Source organism: Argiope bruennichi, chromosome 7 (genome assembly GCF_947563725.1).
Source record: "Argiope bruennichi chromosome 7, qqArgBrue1.1, whole genome shotgun sequence".
Classification (NCBI taxonomy): domain Eukaryota; kingdom Metazoa; phylum Arthropoda; class Arachnida; order Araneae; family Araneidae; genus Argiope; species Argiope bruennichi.
This window is the reverse complement of record NC_079157.1, coordinates 81,326,348-81,342,215: the sequence shown is the minus strand read 5'-3', so window position 1 is coordinate 81,342,215 and position 15,868 is coordinate 81,326,348. Positions and strand designations below refer to the sequence as shown.

At 29.1% G+C, this 15,868-nt stretch overlaps 2 protein-coding genes across 3 annotated transcripts in view; both read right to left on the bottom strand.

The window, feature by feature from the left end:
- Positions 1 to 8,894, bottom strand: part of LOC129975617 (neurogenic locus notch homolog protein 1-like) — an 81,282-nt gene extending 72,388 nt beyond the window's left edge. The window contains exons 1-3 of the mRNA XM_056088695.1: positions 8,764 to 8,894; positions 3,502 to 3,585; positions 2,062 to 2,145 (exon numbers count right to left, since the gene is read on the bottom strand). Coding sequence (XP_055944670.1) covers positions 2,062 to 2,145; positions 3,502 to 3,523 — 106 coding nt within the window. The 5' untranslated portion in view covers positions 3,524 to 3,585; positions 8,764 to 8,894. The remainder of the gene's footprint in view (positions 1 to 2,061; positions 2,146 to 3,501; positions 3,586 to 8,763) is intronic.
- Positions 8,895 to 14,209: 5,315 nt separating this feature from the next.
- LOC129975616 (neurogenic locus Notch protein-like) overlaps positions 14,210 to 15,868 on the bottom strand; it is a 46,352-nt gene continuing 44,693 nt past the window's right edge. For both annotated transcript variants that reach the window (XM_056088693.1, XM_056088694.1), the window contains one exon: positions 14,210 to 14,462. In XM_056088693.1, coding sequence (XP_055944668.1) covers positions 14,353 to 14,462 — 110 coding nt within the window. In that variant the 3' untranslated portion in view covers positions 14,210 to 14,352. The remainder of the gene's footprint in view (positions 14,463 to 15,868) is intronic.

Genomic DNA, 15,868 nt, shown 5'->3' with positions numbered 1-15,868 from the left:
TTATATATTTTTTATATAAGCTTATAGTTTTAAGTACATCGTTTTTTAAGTAGTTTTTTAAAACCTGCTTTCGACCGATTATTTTAAACGATTCATTTTATTTTCTTAGTGTTTGATGCATTTAAACATAACATTGTTAATTAATCGATTAATTAATATCATTGTTAATTAATCGATCTGTTCATGATCAATCTGAGAAAATTTTGTTGACAGATTCTTGAGATATTACATAAATTAAGAAAGATATTCTTTAGTGCCCATAAAGTTTAAACGCTCAGTGACTCTGTTATCAGTAATCATATTATAAAAAAATGCTTTGTTTCAGTAAAAACTATTATTATATTAATTGCAGATTAATTCTTTCCATTTTAATTTAAAGCATAAATTCTATGGTAGCTAACAGAAAATTAGAGAGATACATATTACGTTATGACTGAAGGCCTTTATAATATTATGAGTGAATTATATGACTATCAAAATTTGAAGTTTTAAAATATTTTGATGAAGAATCTATTAAAGTAGGAATTGCGTAAAATATTTAATTATTAAAATTTAAACGAACATTAAGATTTTCGAGCCGACTGGTCGCCAAAGGCGGCTAGTATCAAATAAAAGAGCCTGAAATTTCTTACATTTTCAAGCTTTTATTTTCCTTCAAGTTTTAATATTTTTGCAGATAAGGGTTAAAAACTAATTTATGTTTTCAGAAATTTACGATCCCTCGGATCATGAAATCGGTATGTTACCTTCATGAAAAATAACATTTAAGAGTGGGCTTTCATTTTTTTAAAAAAAATTCATAATTCAAATATCATTTGCCATTTTTTTTGTTAATTTTTTTACAGTTTCCAACAACTCTCGGGCTCCCTATATATTTGCAATTTTCCCGTACTAAACGTCGCTTGAAGCTTGGGTCCCTTTGTTGTATAGTAATTCTTAATCTTCTTGATATATATATATATATATAAATTTAAAACTGATAATTATTTTCTTACAAAATATTTTTCACATTGCTTACAAAAGCATAATCTTCCATGAACATCTTTGACATTAGTATAATTTAAAGGATATTCACAATCTTGGAGATTTTCACCTTCTATGCCTGCGGTTAAATATTGAAAGGTTTATAAAGAAATGTTTAGTGAGTTCCGAAATTCTGGATTTGAGTTTAATTTGTTTTATTACAAATTGATTTCATTTTACTTTCGAATACAGAGTTTCCGTTGTGCACTAGTTACAACTTAAACTTTAAGGGAAATTGGCAGTTCTTAGTATTTAAGCAAAAAATTTGAACTTGTAATTATTTTCAATGCGCAAATTACCCCTTTTTTTAAATTTATTGCCTCTCTTAAAACTAATATCAATATTAGCGGGGGAAAAAATTCATTCGCTTCTTCTAGAGCAAATTCTTTGTGATATAGGACATAAATTTCTATATGCTAATATCTATAAATGCTTTCTAGTTACTCATATCAACAAACTTCTAAGAATATTTGCAAATAAAGGTAAGTGTTGAATATTTTCTTCAAATGAAATAAACATGAGTAAATAATTTCTCGATTAAAAAATTCAGTTTCATATAATGTTTTTCATATAACGTTTTTTCGTATAATGTTACTTTAACATTGATAATTTTACGAATATATAAGAAATATTTACAAATTTCTAAAAACAATTTTTACAATCAGCTCCTGAAAATAATTTCATGCTCCAAAAACATATTTATTCAGCTATCCGATTTCTCTTAGGAAGAAATTCCACATGTACATGTTATTTGAGAAGTGACATTTAAATTAAATATCTATTAAAGCTTTATTTTTTATTTTTATTTTTGCGAATGCACTTTCCTTCTTTCCTCACCGACCTCACATACATAATAGTATACGCGATAAAAATGAAATCTCTGTCATAAAAACTGGAAATTCGATCACCACTATGAAACCATTTTAGTGTGAGAATAATAATTTTCAATAAAATTAAAGCAACTTACTTTAAGAAATTTAGATAAATTTCCACTTATTTTCATATTGTTTTATCAGAGACTGCTATGATTTTACTTACGAATACAGTATTTTCCTGGCACATGAATAACTTCCTCACATTTAAGGGGGTATTCACAATCCTCGGGTTTTTCGCATTCTGCTTCTGTAAATAATTTGAAATGAAATATGAATTTTTCAAGTGACTCTCTTATTATAGAGATTTTTTCGCATTTCTATAAACTAATCTCGATAGTAGAAGAATCTGTTTTAATTATATTAACGATGTTCTTTCAAGCAGCATAAGAGTTTGACATTTTAATTTTTGATCCTAATTAGATGCAATTAATCTAGCAATATTAAATAAATTTTTAAACAATTAGTTTCATCTGAATCAATTGCTAATAACAGATATTATAAGCAATTCAATCCTTGTTTGTTAATGGGTACATATTACTTTATTCCAACCTTTTTCTTTGTTGCAAAAGTGTTTCTGACATGGGCAACTAGACTTCTCTGATCAACTAATTTCTAAGCATTTTCACAAACAAATGAATTAATTGATGGTTTTCAGTCCGCATATATAAGTTATTATTTTATATTATTGTATACATAAAATAACTTCTCAGGAATATAACACCTATTATTTTTTAAATAATGTCTATGTCACTTTCTTTCACATTTTAGCATTAAATAATACATCTTTATTTAATCTGTAATAAATGTTATCAATCAATTATCAATATTACAATTTTGCTATTGTTTCTCAAGGCACTTGCCATGGGCAAGCCCGCTGTTACGAAGACAGCGATTTAAGCCAATAGGGTGCGTCTCTTGTTTCAGTGGCGCCAACTAGGGCCAAGAGTACGACTTTACCACTCATGTATCGCTCATTCGCTTGCACAACGCTTTTTACAGGGGTGGGGGGCATATTCACACATCTCACAGATAGAAGAGAGGAAGAACAACCATCCCCGAACCGGGACTCGAACCCAGTACGCCAAGATCACGGGAATGCAAGGACGCCGGTTTGATATTTTATTCTGAAGCTCAATTTAATTAGCTAAAATTAATGCATATTAATATCTAGGGAGCTCAATCTTTGCTTAACTGTGGCTGCTGAAACACAGGTGAAGCAGTCAGATAAATAAAATGATAAAATTAGTATCATGCAAACTATAGTATGAATATATAAATATCTGAATATCGCAATTAACAACACTTCCTTTTATGTTTATGGATTTGTGCTTCTAATGAGAGTCCTCCTTCCATTTCATAACGGACTTACCTAACTTAAGACATAATCACTCTATGTCTCTACCTTAAATAATTCTACAGTTTAAAAATAATTTATCTGAAATTCTTTTATTGAAAACAAAAATATATTAACGATATGTAATTGTGAGAAAAGAATTTATTTTTGGGGTTTAGTTAACTCATGCCAAGAAATATACTATAAATATCAATTTTTTAAAGAGAACTTCCCTTATATTTTATTAAAGATCATTTTAGATTTACTTACCAATGCAGATTTTTTCATCCATTCCAAGAATGGCTTTACACTTATAAGGATATTTGCAATCTTCATTTGTTTTACATATTAAGTCTGAAAATAATTTGAACAGATATTTTAATTTTAAGAAAAATACTTGATAATTTATTATCAAATACTTCTCTTCTTAATATATTTTTTAGACTTCAGTAAACTGATTTCATTGTAAGAAAATTATTGCCTTAACAAGTTTAATCTAAATGAAATGTATCAAAGTAAGTATCTAAAAAATTTCAAATTTGAAAAGTAATATAAGAAATATTTATAGACTTTAAATACGTTTTTAAATACATGGCTTATTCAACTAGTTAATTAGAAGAAAAACTTGTATATCTAAAAAAGTTTGTAGAAACTGCCTTTCATAACATTTATTTTTCCTAACATTAGTCATAAATTTTTTTGAATAAATTTTTTAATCAATATCTTCGTCAAAGTAGAAGTATTTACCAAGTAAAGTAATTTTCAATCGTCACAAAAGATTCAAAGTTAAAAAAAAATATTCTAATCATAAATATGCATTTACTGAGAAAAACTTTTCTTTCTCTAAGGGAAATATTTTGCATTCAATGATGCTTATTAATTTAAAATGCCTATTATTTTGTAATTCCAAGATATTTTTTTATTCTATTACAGAAATTGTATAAAAAATGCTATTTGAAATGCTATTATTGATTTATTTTAAAATCTATAAATATGAATGACCTGAAAATAATGTTTATCCTTATCAGATGCTTTCTTTTTTTATTGCATACGAAGCATAGATAATAAAGAAAAATGAAATATGGTGACAATTAAAAAATTCGATCTGAGATCCTAATGGATCCGTCTTTTTTTAATTATTAATTCTAAAAATATAATTTTAGAATTAATAATACATCGCTTCCTGTATGTCTTTTTTTAAACACGGTTACAAAAAAACCAAACAAGCTAGAGGACTTTTATTAGGTAAGCAATTCTGAGTTCCTATGCCCTTATTCATCGATATTTTGACGAAATCCTCCAGTCTGTAAGTCTGATCCTTTTTTTTTTTATTTGTTCTTTATTCTCTCTTACCTTAGTAATGAATATTCTAACTTTAATATGAAATTCATCCTATCAAAGAGCTTAAAAAACAACTTTCGTAATGATTTTTATTATTGAATTCCTAAATTCGTATATAATTTTGATCCAAATCTTCAGAAATTAACTATTTATTTCTATTCGCGCGTTTCTAAACGTTGAAAATAGCGTAAACAGAAACCACCGCCTGTTTTAATGTTCAGGGCAATCTAAATGAATAAACCGCCACGGCGCGTAATATCTAACTCTCTGGCGGACTCGCACACTATCTGGCCAAAAGTATCCGGACATCCCTAAAAAAAGTGGTTCTGGCGAGTGACGCCATTTGATGCGTAATCGAAAGCTATAAAAGCGTTAGTAGGAGGTTGTGAGGCAATGAGTAAATCAAAGGAGCTCACTGAGTTTGACCGTGGCTCTATACTGGGATGCCACCTTTGTTGGAAATCAGTTCGTGAGATTGCGGATATTTTACAGAAGACTAAATCCAATCTGAATGATGTAGTTATGAAGTGGAAATGTCGAGGCAGTGAAAATGCAGAAAAACAAACGGGTAGGCCCAAAAAACATGGTGAACGCAGCTGCGGAACTCTGAAAAAGGTAGTAAAACAAAATCGCAAGTCCTCGTTGGTGGAAATTTCTCAGGAGTTCCTAAAGCTCATCAGGCGTTAGTGTTAGCAGCAGGACTGTACTTCAAGAGTTAAAAAAACTTGGGATTTCATGGTCGTGCAACCACGCACAAGCCGGACATCACTCCACAGAATGCGAACCATCGATTGCAATAGCGCAGAGCTCACCATCATTGGACTGAGGACATGTGGAAAACTGTTGTCTGGAGTGATGAATCTCGCTTTACAGCCTGGCAGTCGGATGGACGCGTCTAGGTCTGGCAGATGCCCGACGAACGTTCCTTTAGTGACTGCATTGTGCCAACTGTTAAGTTTGATGGTGGAAGCATAATGGTGTGGTTGTGTTTCTCGTGGTTTTCCCTGGGTTCGATAGTCCCTGTGCTTGGATACATGAACGCTGAGATGTATGTGAAGATTCTGAACAATGCTGCACTCCCAACTCTATGACAATATTTTGAGGAAGGCCCATTTCTCTTCCAGCAGGATAAGATGCTCCATTCACACATCGAGGCTCGTTTGACGAAATATGTATTCAAAAACAGGACTGGCCTTTTCAGAACCCTGATCTAAATCCCATAGAACACTTTTGGGACGAATTAGAGCGCATATTACTTAGCCAGCCTAATCGACCATCCTCACTGCAAGCACTCACTTCAGCTCTAATGGACGAAGTCAATTCCTACAGTCACCTATCAAAAACTGGTGGAAAATCTTCCCAGACCTGTGCAGGCTGTCATCATTGCAAAAGGAGGACCAACATCATATTAATATGGGCCTCAGTACGCTCTAATTCCATACTACTGGGTGTCCTGATACTTTTGGCCAGATAGTGAATAGCACATACGTCGATTCGTCGTACAGAGGTACCGATGAGTTTTATATATCAAAGTGGCTGGAAGCAACCACCATACCAGTAGTTTTTGGTCCCCATATCCGAAGAGTCTCTAGGTATGATTAAAAAATATGAAAAGTAAGAATATATCGTATTTTCTCTATTAAAATTAAGTAGCCAATATAAATAATAAGTATTTAATTATTCTTTTACGGAAAAATTTATGGTACAAGCTTTTTCATAAAAATGCGAGCTGCACTTCAATTCCAGAAGGAATACAGACATAAGACCGAGAATAGCTTCATGGAGTTCTAAAAATATTGCGGAAACTAAAGTTTAGATTATTGCATTTGTTATTTATAATGTTTTCAGACCTGCCGAATAGTCTTAGTATTTTTAGAGGAGGGAGGAGGAGGGTAAATGATGCTTTGGTGCATGAAAATGCAAAAATATTTAAGTTAGCACTGTACTAAAAATTTTAAATATAAAAATTCGAAACTCATATACATGTATTTGGAAAGAGGAGGGATTTTTCGTTAATTGGAGAATATTCGCAAAAATTTCGAGAAGATCACATGTTCACTTTTATTGAACAGGCAAATTTCCTGTTTCGTTAAACATTTGATAGAATTTTTCAAAAATTGCATGCAAATTTCTATACGTTTTATGTATAATTTTTTGATTTGTCAAGTTTACAACCAAATGATAGACATACATAATACCAAAAATGTGTTTGTTGATCAAGGAGATCAGAAATTTAGAAACTTGGGAAAATCTAGAATTGAAATTTCATAGATGTTTCTATATGCTCAATTTGTCCACATCGTAAATCAGAAAGCGAAATAAAATTAAAATGCTTTGTACATTCGTCGCTAAATAAAGTGAACCTATGATTTCATAATACAAAAATTCGCATATGTAATAGGACAAGATATTATTTATTATTTTTATTCAAGCATTATATTTAAGATAATAGCAATAAAGTTAATATAATTTTAATAATGTTCTCTGTTATATTTTTCTTAATTTTTCTGCCTTATTTATTTCCATTAATTTTTAAAATAGTCAAATTTTGAAATACCGCGCTCATTTTAGAAGAAATGTCTTTCCAATCTGATTTCACACTCTTAATAAAATCTGAACTAAGTTTTTGTGGTAAGGCCATTTCAACTTATTGAAAAAAAATTGATTTTTAATAATGCTGTGATTTTTCGATAAAGTTAATTAAATTTTATTAATCAAGTTTCACGTTTAGATAAGGATGTATTCAGTAAACTCTATCGAAATATGATATATATATATATATATATATATATATATATATATATATATATATATATATATATATATATATATATATATATATATATAAGCCAATTTGCACAGTTTAAAAAAAAATGAAGAATACTTATTTTACATATATTCCCGTCATTTTTTTTTCATAAAATTTAAAATCGCTGCTGTGTATAGTCATGTGAACGAGAATTGATTTACCAGAAAATTGAATTATAAAATTAATTCATTCAATTTAAAGTTTCTAAGATACTTTCAAAGTACCTAGAATTTGTAAAGCGGATTTCCAAATTTCCTCATAAATCTCAAATTATTAGAAATATTTTAAATTGTTTTTTTTTAGTTTATTGTTGCAGAATAGTTTATGCGTAGATAAAAATTTAAATAAAATTAACATACCTGCATTTGTGCTTGTTTTATAAAATCCAATAACAGCATTTTTACTTAATTTCATATAAAAGTGTTTATAACATTAAAAACATCTAAATGTCTTGAAACTGCTTTGCATGCGTAAATTTGAATTATAATCATTTGCATGATTTTTAAATGTGTTTGAGAATTTTGTTGTGGGGTTTCTTCGATTGTTTCAGATTCGATTGCCTCAGGGATTAATAATTTAATTGGTAACTCCATATTTTTAATTTTTTTAAAAAAGAAATTTCTCTTTATCTGTGTATTTCAGTAAAAATATATTTAAAATGTTTTTAACATTGTAATTGCTTAAATAAATAATTCTGAAAATATTTCAGATTTATTTATTTTAAATGTTACATAATTTGGGTCAAAGTTTTCAATAAATTTAATCCCCGATGATGTATTTCATGTTATGCTAGGATTTAACAGAAATAAATTAATGAATCGATTAATCGACAACAACGTTATGAATATATTAAGGTTCCGTTTTGTCATCAAGAATATATAATTGTACAATAATTCAGAACTTTAATACTTTAGAAATGACTCGAAAATTGAATAAAATATTCCATCGCTTCAATTACAAAAATTTACAATTTTGAAATAACTTTGTTGAGCGCATGTTAAAATATAAATAATGAATAGTACATTAATCTCTGTGGTTTATATGGTTGAAATTGAATAAAATAGAATTTCCTCAAAGACTATTATCTGTTTAGTCTATTAAAATGAATATCTGGATTAATTTAGGATGCAATTCATAATTCTAAAACATTTTTATATAATAATTATAATATATGAAACACTTTTTCTCTCAATGAACTTCAACATCATATTAATGTGAGGGTGTTTGACTAAAGTAAATGACATAATATGCAATAAACACTAAAAATATGCTTATTTGATGAAAAGGGGTCTTAAACACATACATTTCTTTAACTTGAAATCAAGACCGTACTATTAAGTTATACTATCCGAATGCTATAGATATTTAAATTAGTGACTTACCTCCATTTTCATCTGTCTTTAAAAGCAGAAGTCTTCCTATTTCCTTTGCATTCTGAAGCTCAAAAATCCCTTTACAATGAACTTGCAGTGCATTTAAGCAAAGAAACAATATTACTTCTTTTCCTACACGGAACATTTTTCTTCCCTTTTTCTTACTTTCCCTATGCAGAAATTTTCTAACAAAATCACTTCTCATGCAGGTAGTTTGAGCCTAAATTAACTATTTTTTAAAGGCGTATAACGGTGTGTTAAAATGTTCTGAATGCAAATAACAGTTCTGTATAATGAGACATGAAAAAAAAAACTTTTATCACAAATACGTTGTCGTTTGTAAAGTTCGCAATCTCGAGCGGCATTTTAGAATGTGATAAATAAAGGAATGAAATCTGTCTCATAAAATTGGCAATCGGATATGTAAATAAAACTTATAATAATAATCTTAACGGCTTATTGACTATTTCCACTTTCTTGTTTATGAAATATTATTGATCTTCAAAACATTCTGTTTCAATGTTTTGATGAATCTTTATATGCACCCATATTAAATCAAAAATGGATCCTTTTCACAATGCAACACAATTAAACCAAAATGTAGCGTATTAGGGAAATATGTCAGAAAAATTAAATCCTTTTAAAAAACTTTATTTCGAAGTATTTAATTTAAAAATGCACAACTTAATAGGATTAACAATAAATTCATAGTTATCGATTTTTTTCATTTCTTTCATATTCTTAAAGAATATTCATAAATATCTTAAACATTTACTGAATTCTTATTTTATATTATTTTATGGAATTAAAAAATGAGAGAGAAATATTGAAATTTCAAAATATATTGAAATTATATATGCCAAATGTATCGAATATATTTTAAAATTTCAATAATTTATTTAGGTATCAAATTTAGCAGAATTGTCCCTGAAATCTTATGGTTATTATTTTATCCTTTACGGCACTTAATGGAATAATGTTTCAGCATTTATTTAAAAAAAATCGAAAAATAGCTAGAAAAATTGAAATTTTAATATTTGCAAACATTTGATACGTTAAATATTTGCAAATCGTCTTCCAAATTCAATTAAAAAACAGAAATTCACAGCAATAACTGAAGCGCATAGAATTTCACTATTAGTGCGACAAATCTGCAGGAAGTGTTTGGGGCACAAGACAAAATCGGAGCCAAATAGATTGCATTGTATGCGAGTAACTGATAAAAGAAATAGAAAAAAGAAAGAAAAAAAAACATTCCGTTAGTATAATAGAAGTTATTTTACGACAAAAATTCACTGCAATATTTGATACACATAGTGTTTCCTTACTAGTGCCACAAATCTGCAGGAAGTGTTTGGGGCACAAGACAAAATCGGAACCAAATAGATTGCATTGTATGCGAGTAACTGATAAAAGAAATAGAAAAAAGAAAGAAAAAAAAACAATCCGTTAGTATAATAGAAGTTATTTTACGACAAAAATTCACTGCAATATTTGATACACATAGTGTTTCCTTACTAGTGCCACAAATCTGCAGGAAGTGTTTGGGGCACAAGACAAAATCGGAGCCAAATAGATTGCATTGTATGCGAGTAACTGATAAAAGAAATAGAAAAAAGAAAGAAAAAAAACAATCCGTTAGTATAATAGAAGTTATTTTACGACAAAAATTCACTGCAATATTTGATACACATAGTGTTTCCTTACTAGTGCCACAAATTTGCAGGAAGTGTTTGGGGCACAAGAAGGAATCGGAGTCCTATAGCATTGCATTCTACGCGAGTAGCAGTTGAAAGAAGTAAAGAAAACAACAAAAACAGCAAGCCCTTAGTGTAAAAGAAAACCTTTTATGACAAATTTTACATTGGAAACAGCTACTTCCTAAAATAAATCGTTCGAAATTGCTATCAACAGGCGTCACACAGGCTCCATGGCGATGCTGCTTGGAATTCCTAACCTTCTAGAAGATGCCCACTCGATTGACTCGCTCGAGTGCTTATATTCGGATTGCCATCTACAAGACAGGATATTTTCCTCATTGTCTGTCCTCCACGCCGTTCACTCTCAATGCATGCTGAATCTCTTTAAACAAACTGTCTTACGAAGCCTATGCACACGTGCGAAGTTGAAGAACACATCTGTGCTGGAAAGGTTCCCGATACAAGTCTAAAACGGCTCGCCTGTCACAGTTTGCACGCTATACACGCTAGGTGCATGTCAGAGAACTTAACACATAAATATCGTTCATCCTAATAACTCGGAAACTAGTGCGCAAATGTTGCTTTCCATGGGGATTGCTGTACACGCAAGCTTTCTTTCAGCGTTCTCGACCGCAGGTATTTTGGATCTTGTAATGCTCTGTGGTATCGATTAGTCTTTGTGTTTTCTGCCAGTTTGCCTCATTGGCTGTAAAACACCCAGTATTATAAGTTAATACGAGTTTTATTTATTCTTATGTTTGTTTGAAAATTACTTATATTAGTTTTAAAGTATCAAATTCTTACTCTAATCTTTGTTATATTGACTAAATTGAGAATTTGCCATGCTTGTTTTTGAAATTTATTAAGAAATAATGTTAATTTGAATTTCAGCTTAAGTAATTTCTAATGTACCTAATGTAATTTTACCTAGAATCTTTAAGAGTTCCTATTAGGGTGGAAGGGCATACATACAAGAAGAAATAATTATAGACGAAAGAAAAACAATTGCAAGACCATTTAGGAGTTTAGAGTATATATATATATATATATATAAAGTCAGTCCTAAAGAACATGAATCACAAGGATTAAATGATTCTACAATATCGACTCAGATTTATAAAAATAAGGAAAAAGAGAGATAGTCAGTGTGTCAAATACTATATTGATAAAAATGAAGCGATACAAAACAACTAATTAATGCTAAATTAGGTAGTAATAAGATAATTAGAAAAATATTGGCTATTTTTTTCTTCTTTATTTTTCCCGATAAATAATGTCTCGTAGCAGCAGTACAGTTCTTTGAACAACTTTTATGCACTCAGAGCGAATTTTCTGGTTCTTCACAGTTTGTCTGGTGATATTTAGGCACCCTGTACCAAATAAAAGTTAGATTTAAATTAGTGTGTGACCGGATTTCAAGAAACAATTTTAAAACAAAGATTGGAAAATTAGTCAAACGAAAAGTGTGCACTCACAGAACTGGAAACTAAATTAAAGTAAAAAATTTTATATTCAATGAATAACCCCAATTACACCATATATGAAATAAGATATTAAATCCTTTATGAGTAGAAATATTTATCAAAACTGAAGAAAAGATTCAATGGATTCGTACTGAAATTAAAATGACATTTTTAAAAATGCAATTTTATAATTAATTGTTTAGTACTTTTCGTCGAAGTTCTTGTCTTCATCAAAACCTTATCATTTTAAAATTTTGTGACTGAATAAAAAAAAAATCATAAAGGCTATAGTGCCAAAAATATTACTCAGAATTAAATAGCATGTGAAATATTGTATGATCTTAATTAAATAAAAAGGATGATCAAAGTAGAATATGCCAACAAATAAAATGTTGGAAAATATTTAATTGGTAAGATGCAAAAACTAGAACTTTAATACATTATTTTAACTAAAACAATTTTACATGTAAATAATTATTTTGCTCAAAATATAAAAGAAAGTTATATAATTTAACTAAATGTCATACTCAACATTGCTCGGCAGTAATATCCCTTCATGTATAGAATTTTTAATGTTGAAACTTACATTTTTAACTTTTAACGTTGAAATAATATATTAAAGAAAGACATTTATTGTACCCCCCTGTACTTGATGAAATGTATTGAAACACATTAAAACAAAACACATTAAAATGTATTGAAATAAAAAATTTAATAGTGGTAAAGAAGCTGAAAATCTCATCAAAAGGGTACCTGTATATTTCCTCTTTTCCAAGTCATCTGAATTATTTTTTTTTATAAATAAATAACAACTGAGAGAAATGTGACATAATAACGAAATTGGTACCATCCAAAACTAAATTTCATCATTGTTAAGATAATGTAAAATTTTTCGGAATAATCTTCTACTAAACTTCTGTGTGCAGAAAAGCGAAATTTTAGTTAATTTCTCATTCCTTTTATTTCTGCTAGAGTGGTTATATCTGTTCTATTCTCTCGGAGTTTACTTTTCTTATTTTTGTTTGAGAGATTGATTTATGCCTGCTATTACGATTTTTTAATTCACTACTTTGCTCTGCACTCAAATGTAAACTTTGGAAAATATTTACATTTGGAAAATATTTACATTACAAAAATCTTTTTAAAAATTGGCAGAGTAATTCACAGTTAACTAATTCCAATGCATTTAAGGTTTTTACAAAATTAAGAGCTACGGAAAAAAGCATTTCAAAAAATCGAATTTATTGTAATTCGGAAACGAATTTAAGATTGTTTAAAAGTATTTTTATGATATAAGTAAATATTTTATAAGGAATAATTTCTACCTGAATTTATTAAGGAAAAGTTTCAAATAATATCTAATAATTTCATTATGATTACTTTTTGAGCTTTCAAAACATGCCTGTATTCTTTTTCTTGTCTTAAATAATAGGCCTTTTTCTTTTATTTTAAATCTCAAAAAATATGTTTGGCCACCAACTGATTATACCATTAAAGAAATAGGCAAAATACAATATCTATTTATACTGTGCGATACCTATACCTAGCCAGAGGCCATGCAGAAAACTTGATGGGGTCCCGAAGAGCAACCCCAACTAGCACGAAGGAACAAACGACAGTTGATGACATTGGATTCTTGCAAACAATAAAGAACCCTCTAAAGAAAACGCATATTGGTGCAAAAAAAGAATAGAAAAAAACATTGAATTTTATAATACATATTAAGTTGCGAAACATTAAAAATGCATAAAATACATTAAATAAGTGTTAACTTCTTACATTAGGAGAAGGCTAAATACAAAATATTTGACAAAATGTCCCTAATAGAAGATTTAATGACTGGAAATTTTATGAGTTCTTCGACTTCAAGAGACACCCAATTTCTTGGACATCTGAGTCTGTGTTCTAGCCATAGTGCACAGGCTTTGATCACGTGATTTATAGATTCTTCTTCGGTGCCACACTAACAAGTCGTATGCAAACTTTGATTGAATTCAATCCAGTTCTTTAGAGGAGATTTGGAATATGCATGCACATGTATATACGTATGTGTTCAAGTACACAATGATTTTTTGTTTATATTAAGATTAATAAAGTTTGAATATGGTGATTTACTTTTATTGTTGAATGAATAAAAATAATATTTTTAAAAGGAGGGCTTTATAAAAAGTATTTTTTTAAATACAGGACTTTGTAAGAAAAAGGTTATTAATGCTGTAATTAGAAATTACCAGTTTCTTTATTTTAAAAGACATATTAGAAATTATCAGTTTCTTTATTTTAAAAGACATATTAGAAATTATCAGTTTCTTTATTTCAAAAGACATATTTTACATATGGAAGAAAAATGCAAAAATTTTAATCACAAAATGAAAGCATCGAATGAAATCACAATTCAGTTCGCTGCTCACGAGTTTGAACACTTTCAGCATTAGTTACGCTTTTGGGCGCTTTGAACAAAGCACATAACAGAATACTCCTAACATTAATATAAAGGTGAAACACACAAAGAAAATTGGAATAATGTGCCAAAGATCCGGAGTATCTGAAATAAAAAAAATATGTATTTAGCAATATCAATATTATTAAATTAATGCAATTTATTATAAATTTAATCGTATAATGCTATTCCAGAAATTAAATTCAACTAGGCGGACTGAACTCAGATCTTGATAGAAATATTCAATTTTGGCATCAAGATGGCGCACCAAATTTCGTATTTGTTATGTTTTCAACTTTTGAATTTTTATGTTCACATTGGTAATCGCAATTATTTTAGCAAAGTTTATTTCGAGATACTAAATACAACTTCCTTGGATACAATAATTCCTTCCAACATCTTTTTTTTTCAAAATATAACGAAATCTTTAATTGTGGCATTATGTAACAAACTACGGAATTCCGCAGTTATTGTGTTCGTATGCATTATCTGATTGATGAATATTGTCAAAACTTTGAATACGCATCTATAATTATTGGACATAATTCATAATATAACTATCACTTAATTATCCAAATATCACTTGCTATTTTTTTCTAAATTTTTGTTCTCCGATAACCGGCGGACATATTTACCATAGACAAGATTTCTTCTATCTTTGGTAGATATTTATATCTTTCACACATCATTTGTATAATGTATTGTGTTTTGGGCTATTAATAGTTTATTCTCCTTACATTTATCATCTACGTTGTTTAAACAGATGAATATTTTAATCAGAATAACTAAATTGGGAGTAATAATATGACTGATCCCTGTGTGATTGATTATTCAGGCTTTACTTAAAAATTTGAAATGCGTTTAGTAGTTTATTTATTCGAAATAAGTAAACACAATAAAATGTGAAAGCGCTCAAAATAATTTAAAATTGGTGTTTTTTTAAAGATTAAACAATGGCATTTATTTTTGAATAGTTCCATTTTTAGCTGTGTATTCGCCGTATGCTTATTAGTAGTATTTTTCTGACTGATCGGTGCCTTTTCTGCTTTTATTTTTTTATTTCTGCTATTTTTATTTTCTGCGTATCTCTTATACTATATAATACTTCAAAGCTGAAATCGTGCTTATTCTGAGCACATTTTCTGAATTAAAAAAAGAAATTGAGCCGTCTGAAAGAAGTAAGCATGCCGATAAATATCAAAGTATCATTTGATATTTAGGTTTGAGCTATGCAGTAAGTTACCTATTACTCGGTAAATAGTGACAACTTTCAGCTATCAGAAAAGTTGTGGTTGATCTAGAGCTAGAATAAAACATAATGCCTGTATGATTATCGGATTGACTATAACCAGATTCGTCTCTTTTATCCTTCCGCTGTATGACCAAAGTACAAGATAGAGTTAAGGTCATTGCTAGATAACAGGGAAAATAAAATATGCCCTCATCCTGCAGTTATATCGAATAACTTGTTCCCTCATATGCCACCGTTCAGATTACAATAGTATAATCAG